The sequence below is a fragment of the Mustela erminea genome, chromosome 4, assembly GCF_009829155.1.
Source record: "Mustela erminea isolate mMusErm1 chromosome 4, mMusErm1.Pri, whole genome shotgun sequence".
NCBI classification, from domain to species: Eukaryota; Metazoa; Chordata; class Mammalia; order Carnivora; family Mustelidae; genus Mustela; species Mustela erminea.
The window spans coordinates 7,423,258-7,450,332 of record NC_045617.1 but is presented as its reverse complement, the minus strand read 5'-3'; the positions used below and the strand labels follow the sequence as shown (position 1 = coordinate 7,450,332).

Genomic DNA, 27,075 nt, shown 5'->3' with positions numbered 1-27,075 from the left:
TCCAGAAATGCAATCTTATCCTGCCCCCAAAATGGGGTAAGGAGGGAGGTGGGGAAGCAAAAATATTCTGCAGACGGTGCCAGTGAGTGCCACCCCATGGGCCTCTTTTAAAAGAGAATGAATGATTAAGAAGACACGAGTCAATCTGAGAAACACTGACTCAGGAAGACAAATGCTTTTCAATTCAAATTATTGCTACGAAGTAGGGTTCACCTTCATCACTGGTAAAATAATAATAATAATAGTTTGGTCAAAGCGTAAACACAATTTTAAAAGTTGTTATGGAAAAATACAGTGGAGGAGCACCAGGATGGCTCAGTGGGTTAAAGCCTCTGCCTTCAACTCAGATCATGATCCCAGGGTTCTGGGATCGAGCCCTGCATCCGGTTCTCTGCTCAGCAGGGAGCCTGCTTCCCTTCCTCTCTCTCCGCCTGCCTCTCTGCCTACTTATGATCTCTCTCTCTCTCTCTCTGTCAAATAAACAATTAAATAAATAAATAAAATCTTAAAAAAAAATTTTTTCTTAAAAAAAAAGAAAGAAAAATACAGTGGATCTTATGAAGACCCGTTTCCTATGAGAGACACCGCAGCCACAGGGAGCTGTGGGAGCACAAGGACGGCCAGGCCAAGGGGGACAAATGCCAGGAGCCCAGGGCCATCAAGGCAGTGGAAGGGCGGGCAGGCCTCTCCTCATAGCCAGTTCAGGGCAAGGATCCAGACAAATGCCCTGAAGAGATGCCTGAGAACCCAGCTTAGCCCCGCGAGCTATGCGGGGACCCCATCTCAGCTTGCGGGGATGCTGTGAAGGGCAGAAAGAGGGAAAAGAGGAGAGGGACCCAGGCCTCCGGCACAAATACAGGAGCAGCCAGTGCCAGCCTGCAGGCTCTCTGAGAACACTGTCCTGGACATGCCCCATCACTGTGGCCCTGGGCACTTGCATGACAGAGTCTCATGTCGTCTGGCTGCCCTTGGCCTGTACAGAAAGGGCTGCCAAGCCAGAGGAGGGGCAGGAGCGAGCGCTTTATGCCCACAGGCCTGGGCAGAAAGACACCTGCCAGGAATCTAACTGGGCCAAGTTGCCTTTTTACTGGCGTCCTGCAAACACCTGAATGCCCGGGAAAGAGAGCCGGCAACAGCTAACAGAACCCAGTGGCCACCAGCCGGTGAGGGGAACAGCCATTCCTGAGTCCATATCCTGTTCCGGTCACATTCAAGACCTCATTTTGATTCAGGCTATTTCAGAAGCATCCAGAAGGCTACTGAGAAATGATGCTAAGAATACTGGTGAGTGGGACCTGGGGTTTAGCTTTTGTTTGGACCTATCAGATGACTTCCTTTCATTCACTTATTAGCTTTTCCCTCTATTTAAAAAAAAAAAAAAAAAATCCTTGGCTACCTACTGACTTACAGATGCTCAGTTTGCATATTCATAGAACTAAAAATCTTGAGTGTTTGAACATGCTACTATAGTGTGAGACTCTGGATGATGTCCTTTAACATGTGGTATTTGGAACTTTTCTTTTTCAGTAATCGTCACTGACATTTATGCTGTTGGAGGGTTCCCTGAATTTAATTCAGTCCCTTAACAGCACATCTTGGTGTTTCCTCCCCCAAGTTCTGAGTCTTTAGGGTTAGAGTTGTTGTTGTTGTTATTATTTTTTAAGATTTATTTCTTTGTTTGACAGAGAGAGAGACAGCAAGAGAGGGACCACAAGCTGGGGGAGTGGGAGAGGGAGAAGCAGGCTTCCCGCCCAGCAGGGAGCCCGATGAGGGGCTCGATGTGGGACTCGATCCCAGGGCCCTAGGATCCTGACCTGAGCCAAAGGCAGACGCTTAACAACTCAGCCACCCAGGCGCTCCTAAGGCTAGAGTTTTAGATCTGAAAGTGCCTTTTCTTCTCTCTCTCTCTTTCTCTTACTTTAACACTTCCCCCACCCTCCCAAAAACTCTCTCAGTTTGTTTTTAAGAAATGAAAAAATGTTCCAACACGTGACCCACAGCTGCAACCCGTTAACCTTTGCTAATATTAAGTCTGCACTTTGGATCCCTCCTGGGACCAAATGGATGGATGCACTTTGCTGTTCTAGGCGGCGTGCCTGCTTGGGGAGGGGCAGGGAGGGACGCTTTCCAGCCAGACTCAAAACGAGTGGAATAAATATCTTCTCTGCGCATCCTGATAGAAGACCTGGCTGGACCCCAGGTGCTCGTGAGCCACCGTGTCCACTACAGTCGCAGCTAGCCTTGTGCGGCCACGTAGCCTTGAACTGTGGCTAGTCTGAGTCACGATGAGCCATAAGAGGAGATCACATGGTGATTTCGTAGAGCATGTAAAAGATCTCCTTCACAGTTTCTTATTAACTGCATGTTGAAATGGTAGTATTTTGGATAGATTGGAGTCAGTGGAACATTTTATTAAAATTAATTTTACCTGTTTATTTTACCCTTTTTAATGTGGCTTCTGGAAAACTTAAACCGAACTCTGTGACTCGGCTATATTTTCATTGGATGGCACTGGTCTAGGTGACTGAGATTTGTCTTTAACTACTTTGCTAAGCTGCAAATATGCATCATGATTTTAATATAGACTTTTATTTATAATATGAACTCTGTATGGTAAATATTTTATCTACTCTTGTTTCAAAGTATAATGAAGTTTTTAACAAATCCCAAGGCACTATGGGTTGTTTGACAAATTGACTTTTATGGATACCAGGTAGCGCTACGACTACCCAGAAGCTAGCCTAGGCTTTATAAGGTGCAACATTTACCCTTGGATCTTCTGGTGTTGGCCTTCGTCTCACTGATGGGGGCATCCGTGACGTGGTGGGATGGGGGCATGGGTCCCCCGGCAGTTGCCAGTGGCCTTCCTCCTACTCATGGACATCTTCCAGCCCCTGATGCTTGTATGAAAGACCTGCAGGTAGTTGAACTTTGAAGATGGCCCCTGGTCCTCCAGATCAGTGAGCCCGAAATCCTCAAGTCATATTTTATTCCCCCTGGTTTCTGGAAAATTAAAGACTTCTAGAGAACAGAGCTGTAGGGAACTGGTGAAAATTATTACATCACAGGATTGGACTCAAGAACAGAGAAGTGACCCCTTCTCATCCATGGCTTTGCTTTTCCTTGTGAAATATGGCAACAGACGAAAAATCCACCTCTTGGGAACAACCAGATGAAACTGCAAGACCACCTGACATTGCCCCCCCCACCCCGCTGCCCCCACTGCCCTGGCAGGCCCCATGGAGCGTAGTTTGTCCTCTAAAGCCTGGGGCACTTATACTGCGTCTCAGCCTGGGAAGAATAAACACTAGGAGTCAGCTCTGAGGCAGGACAATTCCTTGACCATCAGTGCTTCTCACACGAGTCTCCCTGGATGTTCTGAAAAGGAAGATGCCGATTCTCTAACCTGGGCTAGGGTGTGTCTAACGAGCTCCCAGGTGACAGCCACACTGCTGATTCATGGACTGCGCACATTTTGAGGACCACTCCCACTAAGCGTCGCTTGCGGGAACGTTCGCGAAAAGTTACCCAGCTTAAGGCATGGGGGATCAACAGTGCCAAACCGACATCAAATATACGTGGTACACTTTTACAAACCAGTACAAAAAGAAATCCATTCTTTTAAAAAAGAAAAAAAAAGGGGGGGGGAAACAATGAACATTCTTCTCTTTACGGAGGGCCTCAAGTCAGGCGATCTTTATTTTTTATTTTTTTAAAGATTTTATTTATTAATTTGACAGACAGAGATCACAAGTAGGCAGAGAGGCAGGCAGAGAGAGAGGAGGAAGCAGGCTCCCTGCTGAGCAGAGAGCCTGATGTGGGGCTCGATCCCAGGACCCTGAGATCATGACCTGAGCCGAAGGCAGAGGCTTTAACCCACTGAGCCACCCAGGCGCCCAAGCAATCTTTAAAATAACCTCCCCTTGGGGCACGATAGCGTCAGCTACGGTTTACTAATGAAAAAGATAAAGAAGTGCCAAGTGAGTCATCATCTGGAAGTTAACACGTCTCTGAAATGATACAAAACAGCAATGGTCCTACTGCCCGCATCCACGATCAAGCTCTTCCTGTGTGTGGTGGGCGTGTGGATGTGTGTGATCCAGTGGAATCTCAAAGTACTAGTGAAGTGAGTGTTGCTATCCTCAGGCTCCTGGGGAGAGAAGTAAGGTTTGCAGAGTTGAGGTCACGTACCAGTTTTCTAACCCCGTGACTCTCTCCCGGTCCTGACTCGTGTCCTTCTTGACCAGAAAGCAGCCCCACATCAGGGGACTTCTTGAGCACCATATTTAGAACAGACAGTAATTTATAATGTCTTTCTCTTCCTTGGCAATTTAAGTGAAAACATCAACTTGAAAAAAGGTTTCCGAAAGGCACCAGGAAGCATGGTACGTGCAGCTAGATTAATCACAGTTAGATGAACAAAGTACATTTTCAACACGGGCGACATCACTGTTAATGTAACATAAAAGTCTTGGAAGAGCTGAAAGACCGTTAGGAGGCAGCTGGAACAAACAGCAGGCAGCTCAGTTGATCAACGTTTGGAAACTGACCTACGCAGCTTACCTGTGAGCAAGCCCTTTTCCTACGAGTGACATTACCAGGCAACAAGACTCCAAACACACAAATGTTACCACGAGCCTTTCCTATCTTCTTTTGCTCCAAACTGGAGCAGGCAGACACCACTTAGATGACAGAAACATACGACAAAATATCATACCAAGCTAGACACAAAAGACAACATTCTGTATGGTTCCATTTACATGAAATTCTGAAAAAAGCAAAACTGTAATGACACAAAGAAGACGGGGAGGGGGGTTGCCTGGGGCTAAGAGTCGGGGGAGAGGGTGACTGTAGAATCGGGAGGAAACCTCCTGAGGATAATGGAGACGGTCCGTACCATGGTCGTACTGTGGTCGTGGTTCATCGACTCTACACATCCATCAAGATTCACTCAAGTGCACATGAACTTGCTGAATTCTATTGTATGAACGTTGTATCTCAATAAAGCAAACTGACGTATGTACATATAATAACCCTGATCTAGCCTTTCTACTCTTTTGTATCTGACTCAGAGTAAGCGAAATTTGGTAACCCTTTGGCAACACAAAATAAACACAGCTTAATTTCAAAATTCAGAGCTGGGAGTTGTTGTAGAAGAAGAATAGCTTCAGCAGCCACTGCACATGAGTTGCCAAGACTGTACTGGACGTATGCCCATCCCAAGACACGGCGTTCAGTCTCTCAAGGTCTTCGGTCACCCAGAAAGTGGGTCATCTTTCAGAATATCTGCGTCACTGTGGAGGACATGTCAGTAAATCAAAAACCAGCTGGATTTATTCTTAAATTGGCAAAATGCATACTTGCTTGGAGGTACTATTAATCCTTTCATTCACTGGACAGGGAAGATTGGCTTTTACGGTCTTGGTTACCTTTGGTTTTATCAGTACCTCATATTCTTTTGGTAAAGGGTATGTGTTAGGGGTGAAACTTGTGCTTTGGGAAAGCAGAGATCATGTGACGGCTTGGTTCTCAATCTTAAAAGTTTGAAATGAAGACTAATAATAAATATTTTTACCGAGTAAGTCGGAACACTTAAGCAATTATTTTAATTCTTTAATACAAAATTATGTTGCCTAAAATACGCAATTATTGCAAAAGTATTGTTCTGGACCGAATTCTCCAGAAAATTCTGCTTTAGGCAACAAGTTACAGAAAAACAACTTAAATGGGCTTAAACAATAAACCCATTTCCTGGCTCATGTATCTGGAATTCCAGGGCTAATAGCAGCATTTGGGGCTGGCTGAACCTGGCTGTCAACAGTCCCAGCCGTGGTTTTCTCCCGCCCCACTCCGCCCACAGAGTGACTTCATCTTTACGCGTTGGCCTCCTGGGCTAAGTTAGGTGCTAAGTTCTACTTGAGCCCACCGTTTTCTCATTAATTCCCTGAAGGTGGAGAGAGAAGATTCCTTCAGGAACGGTGAAGGACTTTCTTTTTTTGTTTGTTTTATTTAAAGATTTTATTTATTAGAGAGAGAGAGAGAGAGAGAGAGAAGCAGAATCCTTGCTGAGCAGAGAGCCTGATGCAGGGCTGGAAGGCAGGACTCCAAGAGCAGGACCTGAGCTGAAGGCAGGTGCTCAACCGACTGTGCATCCAAGGTGCCCCCAGTGAAGGACTTTCTCGAGACGATTTCTCATTGGTTCAAATTGGGTCTCATGCCCAGTCACTGGCACAGAGGGTAGAATTGCCCTTCGGCAACCAGGTCTCCCCTGCAGTTGGAAACAGAATCAGCTCCCCTGAGAAAGGGAATTGATGGGGGGAGGCGCAGTGAGCGTTCTATTAAGACCAAGAAAGGGAGAATGACACAGAGCCAACAACAAAAAACGTACACTAGGGTCTCACTTAAATCCGTTATTTGAAAGGTGAGCTATAGTTCTTCTTGTTAGGAAAAGGCCTTTTGGTTTAAATTTTAATTTTAAGAGAATATTTATAGCAAAAAGGAAGAAAGTAAAACCCACCATAATCTTACTACCGTGTGAGAATCACTAATGATACAAGCATATTTTTCAACATTAAAATAAATATTAAACTCTGCCTACTGGAGACACAGTAGAGCATAATGGTTAGTAACATACAGACGTGGGTGTCCACCTCCTGGTTCATCTACTTACTGTCTGTGGGTCCTCTGTGGGGAAGCTACTTATCTTTCCTGTGCCTCAACTTCTTCCTCTCTGTTATGGGTATAAGAATATCATTTATAAGTTCCAACAGCACTAACCTTCTAGTTCAGAAGCCGGCAGTCTACAGCCTGCGGCCCAGACCTGGCTTGCTGCCCGTTTTTATAAATAGAGTTTTATTGGGATCCGGCCATAGCCATCCATTTGTGTATCCATCTGTGGCTGCTTTCACACTGCGATAGCAAAGTTAAATAGCTCCAACAGAGACTGTATTGCCCACAAAACCAAAAGTACTTATAATCTGGTTCTTTGCAGGAAAAAAAAAAAAAAAAAAGTGTGCTGACCTCTGGGTCAGACCAGTAGGCCTCTATTGTCTTGTCAAAATCTATCATGTCATAATTCTGTGGTTGTGTAGTAACTTAACCAGCCTGGAGATACGATCAAGAAAAAGTGACATTGGCATAGATACCACAAAAACAAGAGATGTGCAGTTGTTTTATCAGGTGGAGATAGTTCTAAGAACCGCGAGTGACTGAAAAAATCTACAAAAGTGCTGAAATGTCAAGTTATCTTCCTGAACTGACCAGAGATCTTGTAATATATGATACATGATTTCCTTTTAACTCTGGGGGTTTGACACTGGGACGTGAATGAAAGCGAATCTGTAGTCTTATCTAGTCGATAGAGGTCATAGCTGTGGGGAGGCGACACGAAGACTGAAGAAGGAATGAAAGAGAAACCGTAACAAATTGTGGCAAATACTGCTTTAGTAAAGAAAAGATCGTCACCACCTGTGTGCTCCGGGGAGCAGTGGTACAGACGTGTGGACGGGCAGAGCGACCGGACCCGGGACTCCTTAGAGAGAAGGGAGTCGTCTGAATGAGCACAGTCAAGCTGACCCACGTCTGAGCGCGGAGGACCCACAGTGAGTGGAAAGAAAAGACTCCTTGGAAACAGTGAAATATCCACGGACTCAGCTGCGCTCGCAGTCTGGGAAGTTTTGATCTTGAATTTGAAGGTCCTCAAGCTCTAGATTTTAGTCAAATCCAACGTTTCCATAAAATTATGTTTTAACTAAAGGTTAGCTTTTTGGCCAAATGTGTAACATCCTTCCTGGAAAAGGAAGTGACCATCAGCTACACAGAAGTTTTCTAAAAAAGCCTCGAATCCATTCAGCAGCGATGTGATCAGTAAGAATAAAGGGTCCCTATCAACTGCCTGATTGCAGATCCCGGCTCAACCGCCTTCCCCTTAACCCTTCAAGTCCTGAGCCTTGTTTTTCTTATTTATAAAACAGGATTGATAACTTTGGAGGATTTTGAGAGAATCAAATGAAATAATCCATGTAAGGTAGTTAGCCCAGAATCCAACAAGTATTACATGCTTTTTAGAAATGAACCTTTTTTTTTTTTAAAGAAGATTTTATTTATTTATTTGAGAGAGAGAAAGAGAAAACGAGTCAGGGGGAGGGGCAGAGGGAGAAGCAGACTCCCCACTGAGCAGGGAGCCCAATGCGGGGTTCAATGCTGGGACTCTGGGATCATGATCTGAACAGAAGGCAGACACTTAACTGACTGAGACACCCAGGCAGAAGTGAATTATTTTAACATGGACAAGATAGGAGAGTAATTGTGGAAAACATTTTGATAACCAACCATATAATGATACGTTGTTGTAATACCCGAAGTTCTTTCATTTTTGGTATTTCTGCCTTATTTTTGGAGCGGCAAAGGTCTTAAAAATTCTTAGAATTTAGAAAAGTAGATTGGGGAACATTTTCATAAGCATTGTATTCATTTAGAGTACAGGTCAACTTGCTGCTGAAACAGAGACCCCAAAAATATAATGACCAAAGAAAAACAAAGGAAGAAAGAAAGAAAGAAAGAAAAAGCAAGGAGGGAGGGAAGGAAGGAAGGAAGGAAGGAAGGAAGGAAGGAAGGAAGGAAAGTGTCTTTCTCTTGAACGTGCTCACCCAGAGGTAAGCAGCCCAGCACTAGAAGGCAGCTCTGGTCCCTGAGTGCCTCCAGGACCCAGGTTCCAGTTATCTTGTTTCCACAACTGCTACCTGCAACAGGTTGTCAAGGAAAAGCTAATTCACCAGCATCTCCTTCCATCCCTTAGGAGAGGGAAGGCAGTGAATAAAGAGAAAAGCCATTCTTTTTTAAAGGATTGGATCTAGAACCTGCGTACATGGCTTTTATTCCCACCTCATTACTGAGAGCTTAATCAAAGGGCTGCCCATAGTTGAAGGAGAGGCTAGAAGATGTGACTTGGCGAGGTATCCACGTGCCAAACTGAAATCCGGTGGATTCTGTTATCAAAAGGGAGAAAGAAAGAATGGATGGTAGAACCAATGAGCAGTCTCCCGCAGGCCTTATCATGGAAACTAGTGTTGTGTCACTGATTCTAAGACCCTATTGATTGTAAGACCCGTCATTTTATGTACCACTAAGTAAGAAAAACCATGCTCTGAAGCATATTATTAAACGTACTGTTTTCTTTTCAGCTCAGTTGTATTCATCCCAATTTAGGAAAGGTTAAAATGTGAAACATACGTATCTTGGGAGAGAAGAGATTCCAGCATTGGGAGAGAAGGTGATCCAAAGGCATTGACTTGGCGGTCTTCTTTTGCTTGGGACCATCCCTGGGGCAAGCAGACGGGAGATACCAAGCTTTGTTGATCTCATCCAGTGTCGTGCTTAGCCTCGGTGACTGACAAAGTACCTGCTTTTTGGCTTTGTTTCCCTTATAGTGCCTTCTAAATCATAAGCACCAGCAATATTTGTTTCATGCAGTGAAAGAAAAGACCAACTTCTTGGATGACCAAATAGAGATGAGCTGAATTTTCCAGGATCAAGAAGACACTTGATTCAAATAAATGGACCAAAGCAAACGGACACCTTTGGGGCCCTGCTTGCTCTTGAGTTTAAGACAATCTTATTTAACATCAGGTTGATAATTTAATAAAGAAACACTCATTTGGATCCCAGCTGCTTATGCCATTTTTACATTTGTTCTCTCCAGTTTAATAAACGCACACATGTGTTGTACTTTAAAACACACCTTTTGTCCCTGGTGAGTCCGAGTAGATTAACATACAGGACCCCTGTTCCTTGCCTCAAAACAGCCTCTCCTGCAGCAACCACATCTTTGTGAATCTGACCCTTTACGACGGCGAAGGAATCCAACTCTCCGTTCTCGGGTTTTAAGACGTAGTCATGAAAGACTCTGGTCGATTCAGTCAGATCATTTGACTTGGTGGCTTTGAATCTGGTCAATGAAAATCTATAATATGCAGGTGTGTCTTGCTGTATTTGCTACTGAAATCTGCTTCTCTTATATAGATCACTGTTACAGATGAGGAGGTTAGTAACCCATCCTTTTTAGATCTGGTGAGGACTCCCCAAATGAGGAAGTGCACACTTATTCTTATGTTTGCTTGGTAAGTCTGACTTGTGATGGGCTCAAAAGCTTGTATCGAATTTACAATGCGCCCCTTCCTTTGGAGCAGGCTGAAGTTATGCCTTACTTGGTCTCCGTTGTTTTTCATTGTTGCTCCAGGTTCACAAGCGCGGTGGTGTATCAGGGACTCGTCATGCGCCTGGGAATTATAGGAGGCAACCTCTATATCGACTTTTTCATCTCAGGAGTTGTGGAACTGCCCGCGGCCCTCCTGATCTTACTGACCATTGAGCGTTTTGGACGACGCCTTCCCTTTGCAGGAAGCAACATAGTGGCGGGGGTGGCCTGCCTTGTCACTGCATTCTTACCCGAAGGTAATAGTCCCCCAGATCTGTCAGGCACTCAAGAACGCGAAATAGTCCTAAATCAAAATAATCAAGAATGGGGAACTTCTTGTCCTTCAAAAATGTACCACCCTCAAAATCCTGGTACCGGTCAACCTATAGTGATGTCACTCAGTTTTCTTCTTAAGTGCTGTAATGACTCTGCGTGTAGGGATTGGTTCTACAGATTTTTCTGTTTTCTCCACTTTAGGTTCATTTATGGATGGAATAGCTGTCATGCAGAGTCTAGCGTATAGTGATGTAGGTTATTACCGATCACTTTTATTCAACTGGCTCGCATGCAGTCCTTGACCATGGTTACTGTATTTCCTGATTACCTGCGGTATCGCTGGCCCCATGCAAAATACCAGGGTTACAAAAGGAAGAAAGGAAGACAACTGTTGACTCCAGAAGGTTCATAACCTAGGAAGGAGTATGGATACTCCATTTTTAAAAATTTGCTTTTCTTCCAAGTTCTTCTAACTAAATTCTAGTTAGTTAACATACAGTGTAATGTTAGTTTGAGATGTAGAATTTTGTGATCTATCACTTACATAGGACACCCAGTGCTCATCGCAAGTGCCCTTCTTAATGCCCACCACCCATCGAGCCCATCCCCTCACTCCCCTCCCCCACAGCAACCCTCGGTTTGTTCTCTATAGTTAAGAGTCTGTTTCTAGTTTTCCCTCTTTCCCCCTCCCCACATTCAACTGTTATGTTTCTTAAATTCTACATATGAGTGAGATCATATGGTATTTGTCTTCTCTGACTGACCAGTTCCACTTAGCATTATACTCTGTAGCTCCAACTACACCATTGCAAATGGCAAGATTTTATTCTTTCATTCTTTTACCTGGCTGAGTAGTATTTCCTTGCACGCACGCGCGCACGCGCGCACACACACACACACACACCCCACATCTTCTTTATCCATTTATCAGTTGATAGACATATGGATATCTGGGCTCTTTCCATAACTTGGCTTTTGTTGATAATGCTGCTATAAACATTGATATAGATATTTTAATGCTTTCACAACTCCCTGTGATAAATGAAATAATAGAATTAGTTAGAGGTAAACCTTGTCATTAGGGGTAGGGCGTGCTGACTCATTACGTGAGCAAAAACCTGCATAGAACTTTTCACTCCTCAGAAACTGAACTGCTAATAGTCTACTGTTATCTAGAAGCCTTACCTATAACAAAAGAGTCGACAAACGCATATTTTGTATGTCATATGCCTTATATACTATATTCTCACAATGAAGTTAGGGAAAAGAAAATGTTACCAAGAAAATCATAAGGAAGAGAAATATACCGCATTGTAGTGGAAATACTGTCTGCACGTAGGTGGACCCATACAGTTTAAACCTGTTGTTCTGGAGCCAACTGTACCAGATTCAGAAAAATAAAGCTCTCTGAAGGCTCTTCATGATTAAAAAAAAAAAAATAGGTACAAGGAGTCTTATGCATGGAGTGGTCAGGAGAAACCACTCAGAGGCGAGAACTAGGCGCGTATGAAAGAGGAGGAGAGAGGTACTGGACAGGGGGGCCTGGCTGGCTCAGTCAGCCTGATCTCAGGGTCATGAGTTTGAGCCCCACTTTGGGTGTAGAGATTACTAAAAATAAATAAATAAGCAAACTTTATCAAAGAAAAAAGAAATCCCCTTGACAGAAGGCAAGGGGAGGAGAGATGTTTTTTTCAAAGCAGACCACGGCTCTCAGAAGAATGAGCCATCTTTGAGGGATCTGGGATCACACGTTCTCTGTTATCGCTCAAGTTTCTAAAAAAAGGGGGCTGAAAGATAGCCTGCCACCAGCGGTGACTGGCCTCACGGGCCATGCCAGGAGCTTGGGCATGGCCCTGCGAGCTTCCTCGTAGTCGCATTAGGTTGGCTGGTAGCAGTGAGGAGGGAGGGACGCCGAGAGCAGGAATCAGTGTCATGGCAGTCGGCCCCGGGCGAGACAGGATGATTTCAGGGATGTGTCAGAGGTCAGGGTTGCGCAATGACCATAGCTTGCTGCAGAGGGGGCAGTGACCCCAGATGCATGGGTTGTATAACCCGCATCATCTCTGCCCCAGGACACAGCGGACCCTGGATGGGGAAGCCCTGCCAAGTCCCACGGAATGTGCGAATCAGAGCAAGTTCATTATTTCCAGGTGCCACGCGTGTGAGGTGGAGGTTCCTGAGAGGGCGGGTTCTCCCGGAGTCCTTGCGTCGGCCCCAGAGAGACTGTCTTTTCTTAGGAGAATCATCTGAGGGTCAAGAAAGGAGGCATAATATTGTGGAAGTGAAAACAGGCATTTACAGATGAGTTTATTAATTATATGATGGTTTATGAAGTCCCCAAACCCTACTTGAATAAAATTACAAAAATGTCCCTCTTCAGACCAGAAAATTTAAAAAAGATGTAAAGTCTTCAGTCTTGCTGATTTGGTCGATGGTTAACAGAACTGATTATTTACACTGATCTCATTTTCCTCAAGTATACTAGTTTCTTAGGGCTATAGTAACCAAGTATCATGCCCTGGGGGGGCTTGAAACAACAGAAATATATTCTCTCGCAGTCCCAGAGGCTGGAGGTCTGAAATCCCAGTGTGGACAGGACCAGCCTCTCTCTGAAGGCTCATCTTCCTAACTTCTGGGGGTTGCTGGTAACCCCCCAGGCATTCCTTGACATTATCCCAATGTCTGCCCCCATCTTCATAGGACCCTGTCTTCTCTGCATCTTAACTATCACATCTGCAAAGACCCGTTTAGAAATACACTCACATTCTGGGTTCTAGGTGGACATGGACTTTGGGGAACACTATTCAACCCACTACATTGAGTTAAAACATTTTTCTAAGAGCTGGACAATCTGTGTAACATCTATTGGTCAATGCATGTCTGTTTAGTATCTGTGAGTGGCCACCACTAAACTAGGAGTAGGAACAGAGCAGTGAACAAGATGGACATAACTTCTGCCCTTGGCGATCGTGTTCAATTTAAGCAGAAGGGGAACAAATGGAGGATGCTGGACTTCACTGTTGTTTCCATTTTACTTTAACATTGTATCATTTGGGGTTGAATATCCTGCCAGGAGGTCTTCTGTTCTCAGGGCACATGGAGTAAGAAGGGTTTGTTGCACATGAAATCAGGGCATGGGTGAAGGACTTATGGGTGGAGAAAGGTTCAGGATTTATGGATGGCCCATCATTTCATGGTATAGCCTTCCCCTGGAAGATTCTGTCTGGGCTCAGACCGATGGGGGTGATTTTGACGTGCGCAGCATTCTACATGGTCCCAGAGAGCATTCTAGACCATATGCCCGCACCAACATTGGAGTAACTAGATGAACGGGAATCAGGCGATTGTGTAGAGAACACTTTCCTATATGGAAAAATGTAAGGCAAAGTACAGACTTTTCTGTGTGATCTGATCAGTTTTATTTTGAAGATACCATTTCCTGATTTCAGCTTTAGAATTGTTCTCAGCAATCCTGAAAAATAATCATTACGCTCTTATTCTGGACGCAGATTGTTTGTGCATTTCCAGATAGTCATATGTCAGTCGTGATGGGCAAGAATAAATTCACATCTTAATGCTCTTTGTGAGTACCCACAGTTTAGGGGCAGTTCTCACTCCTTTGGCAGCCCTTCTCCTGAAGGGAGCTTTTGGACTTGGTTACTTGGGCTCATGAATTAACATTAGAAAGACTTTTCCTCTCAGTCATTCTTGACGTCAGGAACAGGAGGATGGCCCATGCCGAGAATGCTGATTAGCCTTTTAGAGGAATCAGCTCTAAAATTATTGAGAGCAGTTTAACTGGCTTCCCCTCCACTAAGCACAACTTTTTATGGCCTGAAGAATGAGATTATGGAAAAAGAAAGCCTTTCTGGCTGTACGTTCACTTAAACCTCACTGCTTTTGACCCACATTTTTGAACTCTGATTAAAGTCGGAAAACTAGAAGGTTTTCTTTGTCTACAGTGGTCTGGCCTGAGTCTTTCATTTGGATTTGTTTGGGACGGCTACAGACCTAACCGCCTGGTTAAGTACCCCCTTTGAAACAGAAAGGCTGCCTTTTGCTTTTATTGCTCTCTTAAGTGAAAAACCAGCCAATGTACCTTAATTTACACATCTCTAGTACAAATTTTCACTACATTTTATTTCAGAACTCAAAGCAGATGGTACATTCAGAGGAGACGTCAAATGGCGTTTCTTTAAAATCCTGTTTCCTGCGTTTCAAAACTTGCGGTCTTACTCCCAGTCATCTCCCGTCTCTTGACCAAACCCCTATTCAGAGGGACCTTCTTTCCCCGTGTTCTCAGGACTCCGTGGAGAGAGTGCCAGCCTCGGTCCTCATTTGTAAATTGTCCTGTGTTCGTCATTGCTACGAAAGGTGTCTACCGCCGCTCCAAGATGAAGGCAGCTTATCACCGGGATGATGGGAAGTTTCTGTTTGCGTCCGTGATAGTCACACATCCTTTGCACTTCCCAACAAACTGCTTTCGGTTCACTCTCCGTGCCTCTGGTTCTCGTGTGTTATTACACATTTCACCCAGGTCTCTAGCTCAGTGTGGTTAGACAGTGGCCTCTCCTGCTCAGGAGTTGAGAGGCTCTCAGAGTCCAGCCCACGTGGAGGAGAAACCACGGCTCCTCCTGGGTCCCCGCAGACAGCGTTTTCTGAACACTGTACTCACTTGACTGGGCATTTACCTGTATTCACTGAGCTAATCACATGTTTTATGTGCACACGTGTGTGTTTTCATTTGGTTGCTGGGTTTTTGTGTGGTTCTTTCCAGCAAACAGTTCCAGCCTCTGTCGTAAACTTAAACTGTCCTTGAACTTGTCAGCGGGGACTCCCTTACAGAGTTGTCTTGATTCAGTAGGGAAAAAAAGACCTAAAACTTAAGAACTTAACCTGGATAATCAAGCTGTTTCCACAGTAGCAGGCGACATTCTTCGCAGCCTGAGAGCAGCGAAAGGTTGCCCGGTCAGGCTGGGACCCAGGGAATCTGGGCAAGAGCTGCCACGTTCCGTTCCCTGGCCCCTGGCACTGCCCCACCTGCTCATGGAAGCCTGGGGCGGAATGCATTTCCTGGTCCCCCTCCCTGGCCTTCGTGAAAAGGCAAAGCCTAAATAAAACACATGTTGGCAACCGTTCCGTGCCCGAGAGCAGACGGCAGCCCGGCACAGGGGTGCAAGGTGGACACTCCTCACCCCTGCTGGAGCCGTTGATACGGGAGCGCTGCAGGTGCCATCGTCCGGAAGAAACGTCAAGTCTGTCGGGACGTCCGTCCTCAGCCAGTGTGCAAGCAGAACGCAGTGCTCTAGTCATAAGCCGGAGCCTCCCAGCAATGACCTGAAACTCTTTTTCTGTGCCGCCCTCCTAGGCAATGTAGTGTTTAGTGAGTTTTCGGGGGGTTGTTTGGTTGTTGTTGACTCTTCCGCAGAGATTGCCCGTACATCTGTTGATCTTGATTCTCTCCCGTTCTCCTCTGCATCCATGCCTAAGTGTCCACTTAAAGAAAAAGTCATTGTTCACGAAGGGGCAGTCATTCTTCACGGAGGTAAGAGAGCCGTTTAGTGCTGAGCGAGCATGAGTACGGTGTAAAAGGGAAGGGTTTCCTTTTCAAAGACGGAGTCAGAGCATCCTTAGCTTCGCTTTGGAGAGCAGACTCGAGCCTATTTGTGAGGTCACATGTCCTCACACCCGTGGCCGCTGCAGAAGGAAGGCGTAAACTGCGCAACCCTTAAGAGATTTAGAGCACTGACTTTGTAGGGCAAAAATGGTTTACTCCTTCTTCCTTTAAACTTGAAAGAAAGAAAATATTGAATGAGGAACACTTGGCTTTTTCCACTAGTTACTGTGGAGAAAAGGAGAATTTCCTCATATAACCAATGCAACCCTCAAACAGTTCATTTTTAAATGAAGGAAACAGCTAATTTTTAAGAAGCCGTCTCCTCTGGGTGATTTCTTGGGGGAAGGAGCAAGATGGGGGACATACACTCTAGTGATAACAAAAGGCATAGGTGTCCCCTTCCAAAGGTTCTGGTCCTCAAAGCCTTGGCTAGCCTTCAGAAACCAACACCAGCTTCATGTCCACATTTCTCCTGGTCTGGCAGGAACAGCTATGCTGTGTGCTATCACTAGGCGTGGGAACGGAGAGAGGACAGATGGGTACCAGGCTGCAGTAATGGTTCTCAAGGCCCAAGTGAAGACCACCTTCCAGACAGACATCCAGTGCAGTCAGGCCCTCTAGGAAAGCAATGCCTGTTTTCAGTCTAGTGGCCATTCAAGAAACGGTTCTTGAATTGTATTCCCATCATCTAACCCTGCTCAGAAAGGCGACTAGCACACTAAATATTAGCTCTCATCCTGGTGGTTGCTGCTGTTAAAATTTGGCTATGATAGGGCGCCTGGGTGGCTCAGTCATTAAGCTTCTGCCTTGGGTTCAGGTCATGATTTCAGAGTCCTGAGACTGAGCCCCAGGTTGAGCTCCCTGCTCAGTGGGGAGTCTGCTCCTCCTCCCCCCCCTCCCCAATTTGTGGCCTCTCTCAGATAAATAAATAAACTCTTAAAAAAAAAAAAAAGTAATTCCCTGGAGAGTGAGATTATTGAAAACTTATCTCTCTTAAGTAACACTAATAATCATGTCTACTGGGACGCTTGGGTGGCTCAGTCAGTTAAGCATCTGCCTTCAGCTCAGGTCATGATCCCAGGGTCCTGGGATCAAATCCTGCATCAGGCTTCCTGCTCAGCGAGAGGCCTGCTTCTCACTCTCCCCTCCCCCTGCTTGTGTTCCCTCTCTCGCTGTCTCTCCCTCTCTTTGTCAAATAAATAAAATCTTAAAAAAATATATTTTGGCTACAATATTAGGAGGTATCTGTCATTTGTGCTTTAAATTGGCAAAGACTTAGGGCCTGGGAAAATCTCTAAGCAAATGTCTTCTGTTGATTTGTGGTATTTTACTGAAAGCAGACCCCTAACTGTTTCCTTCCAAATTTTCTGTGTTCACAGGAATACCCTGGTTGAGAACCACAGTTGCTACCCTGGGAAGACTAGGGATAACCATGGCCTTTGAAATTGTTTATTTGGTAAATTCAGAATTGTACCCAACAACATTACGGTAATTCCAGCCTATATGTCATTGTTTCTCCTAAGTAATTCTGCAGCCAAATGTTTTGACTTCAAAGCCATTAAATTGTTTCCTTAACTGGGCGATATGTTAGCCAGGGCTGAATTCAGCCAGGAAAGAAGATGTGCTTTGAGTTAGGGCTGCTTTCTGCATTGCTATGTTCTGCATTTTTTTGATAGAAGTATTTCCCATACCAGTATCTTTATACTCGGCTGTGGTTTTGTGGGATCAGATAATGTGATTACAGTACTTGCTTAGATGTGGGTTAAAACTGTCTGCATCAGCGTCATCCTGTTCAAAGGCTACAGCCTCTGTTCTGACCACACTCCCCGTCTTGCCGCTGTGAACCACTGATTTAATAATGCAGGACAGAGTGAAACAGTGTGCATGGGCTGCAACGGCCTCCTTCCCTGGGGGGATACTCGTGGGCACACCTCACTGTCAGGTGAGGGAGTCAAGTCAGCCCATCAGCATCGCCGAGTGGGCTGGGGAGTGAGACGTTGCGGGGAGGGTTTCCACCGCGCGGTCTTCACTGCGACTCAGCCTTTGAAATGGGACAGAATGGAAATGATTTGCTTTGAATGTGGGAGGAATAGTCATTTTCAGAGTTAAAAACTATAGAAATGGGGGATGCCTGGGTGGCTCAGTCGGTTAAATAACTGCCGTCAGCTCAGGTCATGATCCTGGGGTCCTAGGATCAAGTCCCACGTCGGGCTCCTCGCTCGGCATGGAGCCTGCTTCCTCCTCTGCCTGCTCTGCCGCTGTTCCCCTGCTCTCGCGTGCTCTATCTCTCTCTCGGTCTCTGATAAATAAATAAATAAAATTTTTTCAAAAAAACTATAGAAATGAGAAATAGTACTAAAATTTATTACTTGTATATCTGAGTATTTTTCTTATCTTGAATATAGTTAAATATATTTTATTTAAAATAATTTTTTTACCCTGCAGAAACTTTGGAGTTTCTCTTTGCTCAGGTTTATGTGATTTTGGGGGAATCATAGCCCCGTTTCTGCTCTTCCGGCTGGCGGCCATTTGGCTGGAACTACCTCTTATCATCTTTGGTAAGAACTCGTTTTATACGTTATTTCTAAATGTGTTCATCTATATTCCCTGTAGTAATAGAACTTGATGGTGATTATTCCGCTTGCTATTAAGGAGATCATTTAATTTTTTAAAGACAGCTGCTTGAGTTTTGAGTTTCCCATCTGATGACATGGCAGTGTGAAAGCCTAAATGCTTTTAATTTATTTTCTATCAAAGGGTCATGATGAATCATGTTCCATTTAGCTTTCTTTGTTTAGGTTCTGAGTTAAAGCCCAGTGCTCTAAAAGTCTTATGATATTGGGGAACAGAGCCAATAATTTTGAGTGGATGAACTCGGACCTTCCGTTTGTTTCAAAATAAGCCTCAAATCTGAATATAGTTTTAAACGTTCTGTATCTCTTGAGATCACATGTTCATTTGCTTGGATGCAGACCTTGCTGTGTAGGAAGAACAGAGGACACAGAATCCCTTGCCCGAGTGCCCAGTAACCTGTGTTCCGGCCCCGGGTTCATACCCTCCTTCCTGCTCCAACCTCCACAGGCCGCACGAGGGGATAGAACCAAAGTTTAGGGGCAGGGGGCTCAGGATAACTCAGTCCAGTGCTTCTTGGGTGCTGCTCCAACCTTTCTGCCTGGGTCTCCTACCCGCCTCTGCCCCTCCTTGGCAAGGAAGGACCCGGGGGTCCCTTTCTCACATATCTTTCCACCACCTCCATGTCCTCACTCCTGGTAGAGAATGTTTTATGTGTTTCACGTGTTGTTCTGCAGTTTAAATTATAATGAAAATATCGAGTCCATGAGGCCATACATCCTGAGTAATGCAAAATTCCCAACGGTGCTAGCCAGGGATAGTAAAGCTTCTAACCACCCGACACCACCAAATTCAGCACAAGATTATTTCCAAATTATTTCACGGGATCTGAAAAATTAGCTCAGTGTCGATTCTGCGGCCAGCACGGAAAAGCAAAGGGTGCCATTGTTCAACCAAGACCAAGTGGTCGGGGAGTCCAGTAGTTCAAGGTCTCGGCCGGGGAGAGAGCTACTCTTCCAAACCTTCGGTCACATCACAGTGTGATAAATACCGAAAGCAGAGCCGCCGGAGGTGCGTAACACAGGGACTCCCCACCTGCCTGAGCCAAGGAGGAAGGAAGGATGTCTAGTTGAGATCGGAGACGAGTAGAAACTGGCCACGTGGGGAGTGTGGCCGGCGCTCCAGGCAGTGGGAAGGCCAGTTAGAGGACCGAGGCAGTGTGTGCGGTGGGGCCAGGATGGGAGGTGACGCTGTGAGCCAGATCGTGGTCTTCCCAGCTCTGCGATTTGCTCTTTATCCAAACAATCATGGAAGCTAAGAGCTCTAAGCTGGGATTCACAGTGCTAGGTTTGCATTGTAGAAGGCTGGCTCTGATGGCCCATCCGCCAGTAGGTTGGACGGGGACAGTGCCGGTCGTCAGCCAGGTAATGAGGTCAGGGCTCACGGCAGCGGGGCCAAGGGGATGCCACAGGGAGTGCTGGGCATGGAGAGATTCGGGAAATAAAGTAAAGTAAAACCAGCGAGAGGGATGACTGAGGGGGCTTGCTTGAGCCAGAGGAAGGTGCGAGGCCGGGCTCCCGGCTGGGAAAGGGGAGACTGCCGGGCCCCAGAGGCAGAGCCTGTGTCTCTGGAGCTCACGGGAGGAGGGCAGGAGCTCAGGGGCAAGAGAGAGCAGGCAGAGGCGACGCCTGGCCCGCCGCGGAGAGTGCCGGTGCTCCAGCTGGTGGCACCCACCTGCCGAGGCCAGTTGTGAAGTTTTCAGGAGGGTTGGAGCCCAGTGGTTAACTTAGCCATTATTAAAACACATATATCAAATAGGTTAAAAACAGGTAATAAATACCCCAAACCCATTTACATCTCACCTGAGGGTGTTTTTCCTGTGATTTTTGCCGAGTGATCCTTCTGAAGGAAATGCCAGACACAGGGCATCACTGCACGGCCCTTCCCAGCGCCTCGTGTGGTGATGTCAGGGCACTAGCTCGGGCTGTCCCCGGGGAGAGCCCTTGCACCGTGGAAATTGGCAAATGCTGTGCGTTGGGGCTTTATCTTCTGGAGAGCTGGTCGGTAAACATTCAGCTGCATAAGTGGGCAGAGTGGGGGAGGATGCTTCCCGAATTTCTGCTCTAAAGACCAGCGAAGGGGGGGATGGTAACTGGAGGACCCCGCAAGGTGGGGAGAAGGGCCCCTGCCGATGAGAGGCTCCGTCCCCTTCAGTGCTTCCAGCAGCTGGAGCCTGAGGGTTCCTGGGTCCATGGAGGAGCCCAGAAAGACTCTGAGAGATGGCGGGGGGGCTGCAGCGGGGACAAGTCAGACTGTGTGACGTGACCCAGTAAGGAAAGGAGGGGAGAGCAGGCAGTCAAGCTCGTGGCCGGGAAAAGGAGACCGAGGGATGCCTATCTGGTGGCTGCCATGTCCCCGAGAGGCAGAAGGTGGGGTCTTCTCTGAGGGGTCAGCACTGAGCCACCCGGAGAGTGACTGTTTGGGGAGGGAAGGAATGGATGTGCGGAGAGTGCCAGGGTGGTGGGGCTGCCCGGCCTCCGAGGAAGGGGTGGTGGGGCTGCCCGGCCTCCCAGGAAGGGAGGAAACACTTCCCATAGCGGCAGAGAGCCGGAGAGCTGGTGAGGGTGCCCCGAGGGCTGCGGCTGGCAAGGGCTGGTTACAGTGAGTGAGCGCAGCTGCTCAAGGTGGCCGGGGAGGGGGTCACTGGCCGTGCCCTCCTGACGCTGTCCTGCCGCTCCCGATTCCCTAGGTGTCCTGGCATCGGTGTGTGGTGGGCTCGTGATGCTTTTGCCCGAAACCAAGGGTATTGCCTTGCCAGAAACAGTGGATGATGTAGAAAAACTTGGCAGGTATTGTATAAATTTCAGTGCATCTTAAATAAAAGCAGCATTTCAAACTCTTGGGGAAAAAATACATGGAGAAAATGGAACACTCATGGGGAGGGGAGTAATATCAATTCCCAACTCACATCCTAGGCAGAAAACTCAAAGTTGATTTAGGAAGTTAATGTAAGGGGTGTCTGGGTGGCTCAGTTGGTGAACCGTCTGCCCTCAGCTCAGGTCATGATCCCACGGTCCTGGGGTGGAGTCCCGGCATCAGGCTGCCTGCTTAGTGGGGAGTCTGCTTCGTGATCTCTCTCTGACTCTCTCGCGCCCATGCACGTGCTCTCAAATAAATAAATAAATAAATAATCTTTGGGGGAAAGGAAAGGTAGGCTAATATAAAAAGAGAAGAACCATAAAGGAATGTGTATTATTTTTTAAATGTGGTTAGGAAGAGGGAAACATTTCTAAGTAAGGTATTAAAGCTCAGAAACAATCTAAAGAGAAGGACAGCTAAAGGAAAGAAGGAACTGACATGTGCATCAGTTGGAAACGGATGATGGAAATTCTAATGTGTTCCTGGTGTGGATGACTATGTCGAGGTTAGAAGAATTGAGATGTATCTGTGTGGAATGACATGGTCGCGTCTTCACGATGGGTCCCAAAGTGAAAAGTTGCTGAACAATATGTTATAGTGATTATTAAAAAATCAAAACAATAGGAAGCTTTCTCTGTAGCTAGATGGGAAGAGAGAGATGATGGCTAGACGGACGGGTGGATGGATGGATAAAAGGAGACAGAAGACCGGGAAGGAGAGAGAGGGAGAGATTATGAGAGAGAGAAGAGCATCTAACTCATGTGCAAGGAAGGTTAATACCCAACCAGTACATAAACATGAAGAATTATATCAACAAAAATTCACAGAACACAAATTCTAATTTCCTCTGCTTAAAATGCTTCATAACAAAAAGAGGAAGAGTAGATATGGATATGAGAATGTGTAGCAAAAGATCTAATATTGTAATATAGACCCGCTGAGGATAGAAGTGAATTGGGAAGAAGACATCACTTTTACACTCTGTAGGCTTTCGTATTATTTATTTTCTAATTACAACCCATGGCCTTGTATTATCTGCATAATTCGAAAAATAATGTAACAGCTAACTTTTAAAATAAAATCGGTTGTCTATTAAGACCTAGAAATTGAGGACGTGGATCCCTGAACTTTAAAAAATATTGCGTCAAAAATATTTATAAGACTGAACTGTGAATAACTTCATGGCTGTTCATTCGTAGATGGAGGACAGAGTAGATGCTGACATTTTTAAAGTGCCTATATGATCCCAGAACTTTCCTAAGAAAAACTTAATGTATTTAAAATAAAACCATCAGCTCATTCTCACCAGTTGACTTATAATAGGACTGGCCAGTCAGAGGACAAGGGGACCTTTGCCCCAGGAAGTCATCCAAACAGATTCCGCAGCTTGCTTGGAAATCGAGTGACGAATAATGGCTTATTTCTCATCCAAAGCTCTACCTATTTTTCACCCTAGAACAATGCTACCTGAAATTCGGAGTGAGATGGAAGATTCTCTTTAAGATCTTGCCATTTTGCCAACCAAAATTAAGAAATGTATAAAAGGTGTTAAAACTGTGTGGACTCCTCTTGTGTGTTATACCATTATAAGGTCCTGCCTCCTCCAGAAAAGAGGAACCTTTTGCTAACTGTGGCTTCCTAGACAATTGCTTGGTTTGTATTCGAGCTTGGGGGCCATGTCACGGTGGGTGGCATCCCGTCTAAAGAACATAGATGCTGCAATGCTGCTTAACCCCTGCCTAGCGACCAAAAACAGGTTAAAAAAAAGAGAAAAGAAAAACCCAGGAGACCGTCACTTTCGCTACCTTTGAATTGTGTGTTTATGCATGAGTGTGTTTCATGAAAAGCAGCTGTAACGTTGAGTAGTAGCAAGAAAACTCTGTTGGAATGAGTTGTATGACATTTCATAAGGACTTTCTTTTTCTCCTTGTTTTCATAGTCCATATTCCTATAAATGTGGCAGGAAAAAGAAAACTCAACTGTCCAGCTCTCACCTTTGAGGCCCGCTGCCAAAGACGAAAGGAAGGAGCTCTTTGGGTTGACCTCTCCCAAGGAACCGATGTGCCTTGCAGACACGTGTGTGTCCGTTTCAGCTACGTCAGGCTGTGTGGCTCCAAGTGTTTGTCGTCCTGTACAAAGACATTCAAACTATCCAGAGTATTTTTATATAATGTGGGATGAATTAGGATTTAGAGTGCTATTGACATTTCTGGGAACATGGTGTGTGGCTGGTTTAGCAAAGACAAGAGCCTGTTGTGTGGACATCGCTGCCTGAGTTTTCCTCTGAAGCTGGAGCTGTGTCTCTGACCCAGTCAGGGATAGATGGACAAGAGAAGCCTTCCCTGAATTCTCACGGCTGCTCACTCCGTCACGGAGGCAAGATGTTGCCAAGTGGGGTTCTGGGAACAGGATGCAGCGATGGGTTCATCAGACCTGAGCGAGGGACTAAAGCTCTGACCAGAGAGCTCTGAAGATTGGGGGAAGGTTGAAGATCTGAAAATTCCGTTCACGAAGAGGCTGAATTGAAGAACCTTGGGCCACACGATACTGAGCCGAGCCTTTCTCTTCTTCCTTCAAGCTCTGTAAGCCACCATGGCATCTGGCGTCTTCAAGCCTGACTCTGTAATTAGCAACAAATCATCCGTCCAATTCAAATATTTGGCTCTATTATTTCTTCCATCGGTTTTGGGCACGCGATGACCGGGGAGAGTTTGGGTCCTGCCTTCGTGAACATCTAAAGCCACACTCAGTTCTTTACAGAACGAAATCCATGAACTATGATTTCATGGGTCTTAATTTTGATCTTAAAGGGTTATTTATCTCGTACGTGTGAGTTCAGTTCTAGGACGCTGCCCGTGGTCAAGAGTGAAAAACATGGACTGTTCAATCTCGACCCTTTTCAATCTTGACCCTTTTAACCTGTCTTGGGAAGAAGCTTACATTTTAATTTAAAAGGAAGGTCAGTTATATCCACGCATAAAAGAATTAGCAGAAGCTTTGTAAGTGATGTTACAGATACTAATAGGAGGGATCTGATCTTTGTTTTGTTACGGAGACTTGAAATGTGGAGCTACCATGCAAATATGCTCTTTTTTCTGTTGTTCTGCTTTATCTGGTACATTTCTTGTATTTTCAGACTCAGTATATATCTCATGCAGATTTTTGTAATGAACTATTTTGTGTGGACAGACAAAACGGGCACCAAGGGAAACCTGGCCAACAAAGAAGAAAATCCTACACGAACACGACAATTATGTACGATGTGAGTGCCGATTGCAAACTAAGATTTTAATCCTTAAAGCACAACGGAACTGAGTATGAATGTTTGACTTTTCAGTGAAATAAGCACCACTCTTTGAGGACTTCACGCTGCAGTCACCCCTTATCCGCGGGCGCGCACGTTTTCTCTCTCTTTGCAGCCCTCTTTGCTGTAAGATGGCTGTTCCTCCTTGATACGCTCACCTTGGAGCTGTACCCTGAATTGGTATTTTGGTTCTGGTAACAATAAAGAGTTTTCAATTGTCAAGTAACTTCGTTGTCTTTTCTCTCTCTTCCTGCTGAACGCTGTTACTGTAAAACTGTCCCCACGTGACCGTGTGTATTTCCTATCTGGGCAGCCAATTAGCGAAGGGAATTAAACCATCCACCTTCAATTTATGTTCGTTGTTCCTTCACAGGCTCTTGGTCCCATTCCTGGATTCAGACGTGACCCAGAATAGCACTCAGCCTCTCTACTGCTCTTGTATTACATTTGTAACGCCTGTTCCCTGCACGGCGTACAGCTTTCTGCCCAGCATCCCCTGTGCTGGGCTCACGTCAAGTCATCAGTAACACATTTCACTCCCAAGAATAGAATTTGTTCTCATGACTCCCCACACATGTTGCAGCTCTGAAAACATTCGTCCCTTCACCTCAGTGCCAGGATAAAGACCTTAAAAGATGTATGTCAAGCCATCTTTCACAGACAAGGTGAATATATGGGTGATTTACAGGACTTCTCTGTTCCCTTCTCTATGATCTTACAGGCTTCTTGGTTCTTTTTTGGAACTATGCCTTATGAGAAAGAGAGAAATCACCTACGTCTGCAAGAGGTACATTATTTAAAACTGGTAGTATAAACAAAGAGCATGAAAACAATGAAGTTCAAAAAAATTAAATCAAAAGAAGGACAGAGTTTATTTTCAACAAATGTTATAGATGTGTTACTTTATTATCATCCGTCCAATTCGAATATTGGCTCTATTATTTCTTGTGTTACTCAAGATGCAACAGTCCACGGGTGGGGAAAACTTATCTACAACAATACTAAAATACGTCGAGGTTTGGCAGTGGATGGCGTAAGTACAGTGTCTTAGTTTGATTACGGTCAATGATTTCTGAGCACGCCAACTTCCCTACCCGTGTTCCAGCTTCTAGATACGTCGGGGAATCACTCTGTCTCCCATTCACTTAATTATTTCTCATTATTCCTTCAATCCAAGTAACAAACCTTGAAACACGAACATAGACACCAGGCTTATTGGGGCGGGCACAGCCAAGACCCCACGAAGTGACTCCTTGTAAAATGTACTTGTCCTTCTCAAAGCAAACCAGAGGCCCTCCACTGTCACCCTATACAGAGAAGGGGAAAAAAAAAAAAAAAAAAAAAAAACACGTGAAGATTAAACCGCAAGGAACACTCCTACATTGTTGATGGGAATGCAAGCTGGTGCAGCCACTCTGGAAAACAGTATAGAGGTTCTTTAAAAAGTTGAAAATAGAGCTACCCTATGACCCAGCAATCGCAATACTGGATATTCACACTAAAGATATAAATGTAGTGGTCCAAAGGGGCACGTGCACCCAATGTTTATAGCAGCAATGTCCATGATAGCTAAACTATGGAAAGAACCTAGATGTCCATCAACAGATGAATGGATAAAGAAGATGTGGTATGTATACACAATGGAATACTATGCAGCCATCAAAAGAAATGAAATCTTGCCATTTGCAATGACGTGGATAGAACTAGAGGGTACTATGCTGAGTGAAATAAGTCAATCAGAGAAAGACAATTATCACATGATCTCTTTGATTATGAGGAATTTGAGAGGCAGGGTGGGGGTTCGTTGGTGGGGGGGAAGAGGGGAAAAATGAAACAAGATGGGACCAAGGAGGGAGACAAACCATAAGAGACTCTTAAGCCCAAGAAACAAACTGAGGATTACTGGTGGGGGGGGGGGTGGGCAGGGATAGGGTGGCTGAGTTAAGGGCATCAGGGAGGGTATGTGCTATGGTGAGTGCTAGGAAAGTAAGACTGATGAATCACAGACCTGTACCCCCAAAACAAATAATACATTGTACGTTAATTAACAAAACAGAAAAATAAAAATAAATAAACAAACCACCATCCTTTTATTATGGAATGTCATCCTTCTGTTACCCAGATGTAACTTTACCCAATATTTGAACATTCTCTTCCAATTAGAAAGGAACTCATTAATACATTATTTGAATA

At 45.3% G+C, this 27,075-nt stretch overlaps 2 protein-coding genes across 3 annotated transcripts in view; one reads left to right on the top strand and one right to left on the bottom strand.

Moving 5' to 3' along the window:
- The window catches only part of SLC22A3 (solute carrier family 22 member 3), an 89,105-nt gene extending 63,997 nt beyond the window's left edge, over positions 1-25,108 (top strand). The window contains exons 6-11 of one of the 2 annotated variants that reach the window (XM_032338548.1): positions 10,021-10,118; positions 10,238-10,452; positions 17,468-17,576; positions 18,534-18,646; positions 21,409-21,508; positions 23,518-25,108. In XM_032338548.1, the coding sequence (XP_032194439.1) occupies positions 10,021-10,118; positions 10,238-10,452; positions 17,468-17,576; positions 18,534-18,646; positions 21,409-21,508; positions 23,518-23,578 (696 nt within the window). In that variant the 3' untranslated portion in view covers positions 23,579-25,108. Of the gene's footprint in view, positions 1-10,020; positions 10,119-10,237; positions 10,453-17,467; positions 17,577-18,533; positions 18,647-21,408; positions 21,509-23,034; positions 23,471-23,517 lie in introns of those variants that run through there. The other variant, XM_032338549.1, reaches the window with a different exon arrangement.
- An 835-nt stretch (positions 25,109-25,943) lies between these two features.
- Positions 25,944-27,075, bottom strand: part of PLG (plasminogen) — a 37,731-nt gene continuing 36,599 nt past the window's right edge. Inside the window, exon 19 of the mRNA XM_032338547.1 lies at positions 25,944-26,189. Within this exon, the coding sequence (XP_032194438.1) occupies positions 26,028-26,189 (162 nt within the window). The 3' untranslated portion in view covers positions 25,944-26,027. The remainder of the gene's footprint in view (positions 26,190-27,075) is intronic.